Source organism: Coregonus clupeaformis, unplaced genomic scaffold (genome assembly GCF_020615455.1).
Source record: "Coregonus clupeaformis isolate EN_2021a unplaced genomic scaffold, ASM2061545v1 scaf0055, whole genome shotgun sequence".
Classification (NCBI taxonomy): domain Eukaryota; kingdom Metazoa; phylum Chordata; class Actinopteri; order Salmoniformes; family Salmonidae; genus Coregonus; species Coregonus clupeaformis.
The window spans coordinates 215,001-220,000 of NW_025533510.1; the positions used below are offsets into that span (position 1 = coordinate 215,001).

A 5,000-nucleotide genomic window follows, 5' to 3' on the forward strand; every position below is an offset into this window, starting at 1 on the left:
GTTGGCTGCTTTTCCTTCACTCTGCGGTCCGACTCATCCCAAACCATCTCAATTTAGTTGAGGTCAGGGGATTGTGGAGGCCAGGTCATCTGATGCAGCACTCCATCACTCTCCTTCTTGGTAAAATAGCCCTTACACAGCCTGGAGGCGTGTATTGTGTCATTGTCCTGTTGAAAAACTAATGATAGTCCCACTAAGCCCAAACCAGATGGGATGGCGTATCACTGCAGAATGCTGTGGTAGCCATGCTGGTTAAGTGTGCCTTGAATTCCAAATAAATCACAGACAGTGTCCCCAGCAAAGCACCCCCACACCATAACACCTCCTCCTCCATGCTTTACGGTGGGAAATACACATGCGGAGATCATCCGTTCACCCACACCGCGTCTCACAATGACACGGCGGTTGGAACCAAAAATCTCGAATTTGGACTCCAGACCAAAGGACACATTTCCACCGGTCTAATGTCCATTGCTTGTGTTTCTTGGCCCAAGCAGGTCTCTTCTTATTATTGGTGTCCTTTAGTAGTGGTTTCTTTGCAGCAATTCGACCATGACGGCCTGATTCACACAGTCCCCTCTGAACAGGTGATGTTGAGATGTGTCTGTAACTTGAACTCTGTGAAGCATTTATTTGGGCTGCAATTTCTGAGGCTGGTAACTCTAATGAACTTATCCTCTGCAGTAGAGGTAACTATGGGTCTTCCTTTCCTATGGCGGTCCTCATGAGAGCCAGTTTCATCGTAGCGCTTGATGGTTTTTGCGACTGCACTTGAAGAAACCTTCAAAGTTCTTGAAATGTTCCGTTTTGACTGACCTTCATGTCTTAAAGTAATGATGGACTGTCGTTTCTCTTAGCTTATTTGAGCTGTTATTGCCATAATATGGACTTGGTCTTTTACCTAATAGGGCTATCTTCTGTATACCCCCCTACCTTGTCACAACACAATTGATTGGCTGAAACGCATTAAGATGGAAAGAAATTCCACAAATTAACTTTTAACAAGGCACACCTGTTAATTAAAATGCATTCCAGGTGACTACCTCATGAAGCTGGTTGAGAGAATGCCAAGAGTGTGCAAAGCTGTCATCAAGGCAAAGGGTGGCTATTTGAAGAATCTCAAATATAAAATATATGTTGATTTGTTTAACACTTTTTTGGTTACTACATGATTCCATACGTGTTATTTCATAGTTTTGATGTCTTCACTTTTATTCTACAATGTAGAAAATAGTAAAAATAAAGAAAAACCCTTGAATGAGTAGCTGTGTCCAAACTTTTGACTGGTAGTGTATATTATCTGATTCAAGAGAGACTAACATTTGGTAGACGATCCATGACGTACATTTTTCCCACTCACCTCTGTGGTTCTCTGCTGCATCACCAAACTGTTGGTTGGCCACACACAGCCATCCTGAGAGAGAGAGAGAGAGAGAGAGAGAGAGAGAGAGAGAGAGAGAGAGAGAGAGAGAGAGAGAGAGAGAGAGAGAGAGAGAGAGAGAGAGAGAGAGAGAGAGAGAGAGAGAGAGCGAGAGAGAGAGAGAAGAAAAAAAGGGGGTGGGGGATTGAGAAGCAGAGAGAGAAAGAGAAGATGTGGGAGAGAGCAGATGAGAGAGGGAGAGAGAGAGGTAGAGGGGGGAAAAGAGGAGGGAGATAGAGAGATGTTTATTTATTTTCCCTTTTGTACTTTAACTATTTGCACATCGTTACAACACTGTATATAGACATAATATGACATTTGAAATGTCTTTATTCTTTTGGAACTTTTGTGAATGTAATGTTACTGTTAATTTTTTATTGTTTATTTGACTTTTGTTTATTATCTATTTCACTTACTTTGGCAACGTTAACATATGTTTCCCATGCCAATAAAGCCCTTTGAAATGAATTGAATTGTTAAAAATCAATTGAGCCCCGTCTGGCAGAAAGTGCTGATGAACAGTGCTGAGACTGAGGACAGACCCTGACCCTGACCCTGACCCTGACCCTGACCCTGACCCTGACCCTAACCCTGACCCTGACCCTGACCCTGACCCTAACACCACTGTCTCTCTCTCTCTCCTTCTAGCTATCTCTCACTGCAGTCTGACCCTAACCCTGACCCTGACCCTAACCCTGACCCTGACCCTAACCCTAACCCTAACCCTTCTAGCTATCTCTCACTGCAGTCTGACCCTGACCCTAACCCTGACCCTGACCCTTACCCTTCTAGCTATCTCTCACTGCAGTCTGACCCTAACCCTGACCCTGACCCTAACCCTGACCCTGACCCTAACCCTAACCCTAACCCTTCTAGCTATCTCTCACTGCAGTCTGACCCTGACCCTAACCCTGACCCTGACCCTGACCCTGACCCTTCTAGCTATCTCTCACTGCAGTCTGACCCTAACCCTGACCCCTGACCCTGACCCTGACCCTAACCCTGACCCCTGACCCCTGACCCTAACACCACTGTCTCTCTCACTGCAGTCTGACCCTGACCCTGACCCTGACCCCTGACCCCTGACCCTAACACCACTGTCTCTCTCACTGCAGTCTGCAGTTCTTGTCTGCGTCACAAAAGTCACCCCTATATATGGAATAGGGTGCCATTCTCTGGTCTAAAGTAGTGCACTATATAGGGAATAGGGTGCCATTCTCTGGTCTAAAGTAGTGCACTATATAGGGAATAGGGTGCCATTCTCTGGTCTAAAGTAGTGCACTATATAGGGAATAGGGTGCCATTCTCTGGTCTAAAGTAGTGCGCTATATAGGGAATAGGGTGCCATTCTCTGGTCTAAAGTAGTGCACTATATAGGGAATAGGGTGCCATTCTCTGGTCTAAAGTAGTGCACTATATAGGGAATAGGGTGCCATTCTCTGGTCTAAAGTAGTGCACTATATAGGGAATAGGGTTCCATTCTCTGGTCTAAAGTAGTGCACTATATAGGGAATAGGGTGCCATTCTCTGGTCTAAAGTAGTGCACTATAAAGGGAATAGGGTGCCATTCTCTGGTCTAAAGTAGTGCACTATATAGGGAATAGGGTGCCATTATCTGGTCTAAAGTAGTGCACTATATAGGGAATAGGGTGCCATTCTCTGGTCTAAAGTAGTGCACTATATAGGGAATAGGGTGCCATTCTCTGGTCTAAAGTAGTGCACTATATAGGGAATAGGGTGCCATTCTCTGGTCTAAAGTAGTGCACTATATAGGGAATAGGGTGCCATTCTCTGGTCTAAAGTAGTGCACTATATAGGGAATAGGGTGCCATTCTCTGGTCTAAAGTAGTGCACTATATAGGGAATAGGGTGCCATTCTCTGGTCTAAAGCAGTGCACTACATAGGGAATAGGGTGCTATTCTCTGGTCAAAAGCAGTGCACTATATAGGGAATAGGGTGCTATTCTCTGGTCTAAAGTAGTGCACTATATAGGGAATAGGGTGCCATTCTCTGGTCTAAAGTAGTGCACTATATAGGGAATAGGGTTCCATTCTCTGGTCTAAAGTAGTGCACTATATAGGGAATAGGGTGCCACTACATAGGGAATAGGGTGCCATTCTCTGGTCTAAAGCAGTGCACTACATAGGGAATAGGGTGCTATTCTCTGGTCAAAAGCAGTGCACTATATAGGGAATAGGGTGCTATTCTCTGGTCTAAAGTAGTGCACTATATAGGGAATAGGGTGCCATTCTCTGGTCAAAAGCAGTGCACTACATAGGGAATAGGGTGCTATTCTCTGGTCAAAAGCAGTGCACTACATAGGGAATAGGGTGCCATTCTCTGGTCTAAAGTAGTGCACTATATAGGGAATAGGGTGCCATTCTCTGGTCTAAAGTAGTGCACTATATAGGGAATAGGGTGCCATTCTCTGGTCTAAAGCAGTGCACTACATAGGGAATAGGGTGCCATTCTCTGGTCTAAAGTAGTGCACTATATAGGGAATAGGGTGCCATTCTCTGGTCTAATGTAGTGCACTATATAGGGAATAGGGTTCCATTCTCTGGTCTAAAGTAGTGCACTATATAGGGAATAGGGTTCCATTATCTGGTCTAAAGTAGTGCACTATATAGGGAATAGGGTTCCATTATCTGGTCTAAAGTAGTGCACTATATAGGGAATAGGGTGCCATTCTCTGGTCTAATGTAGTGCACTATATAGGGAATAGGGTGCCATTCTCTGGTCTAAAGTAGTGCACTATATAGGGAATAGGGTGCCATTCTCTGGTCTAAAGTAGTGCACTATATAGGGAATAGGGTGCTATTCTCTGGTCTAAAGCAGTGCACTACATAGGGAATAGGGTGCTATGCCATTTGATACACAGTTCCTCTCCTCAGCGTTTCGTGTTCAGAAGCCACTCCGGTCTAAATCTAGACAGGACCAGCTGGGTTTATCTGCAGTTTGATTCACACTAACAGATTGACAATAAACAGTAGCTAACAGAGAGAGAGAGACAGGGGAAGAGTAGTATTTGGAAAGAGGAAAACAATTACAATAAGAGGCTTCTTGAATTTTGGAATATGCTACAACACCAACTCCCTCCCTCCCTGCTGCTAGCCCCTCCGTTGTGTCCTCCTCCCAGAGTGCGAAGAGCCTTGGCGTGACCCTGGACAACACCCTGTCGTTCTCCGCTAACATCAAGGCGGTGACCCGATCCTGTAGGTTCATGTTCTACAACATTCGGAGAGTACGACCCTGCCTTACACAGGAAGCGGCACAGGTCCTAATCCAGGCACTTGTCATCTCCCGTCTGGATTACTGCAACTCGCTGTTGGCTGGGCTCCCTGCCTGTGCCATTAAACGCCTACAACTCATCCAGAATGCCGCAGCCCGTCTGGTGTTCAACCTTCCCAAGTTCTCTCATGTCACCCCGCTCCTCTGCACACTACACTGGCTTCCAGTTGAAGCTCGCATCTGCTACAAGACCATAGTGCTTGCCTACGGAGCTGTGAGGGGAACGGCACCTCCGTACCTTCAGGCTCTGATCAGTCCCTACACCCAAACGAGGGCATTGCGTTCATC

At 45.7% G+C, this 5,000-nt stretch overlaps 1 protein-coding gene across 1 annotated transcript in view; it reads right to left on the reverse strand.

Annotated features, from left to right (window-relative positions):
- The window catches only part of LOC121556437 (low-density lipoprotein receptor class A domain-containing protein 4-like), a 45,773-nt gene that overhangs the window by 2,929 nt on the left and 37,844 nt on the right, over positions 1-5,000 (reverse strand). Inside the window, exon 2 of the mRNA XM_041870340.1 lies at positions 1,361-1,414. Within this exon, the coding sequence (XP_041726274.1) occupies positions 1,361-1,414 (54 nt within the window). The remainder of the gene's footprint in view (positions 1-1,360; positions 1,415-5,000) is intronic.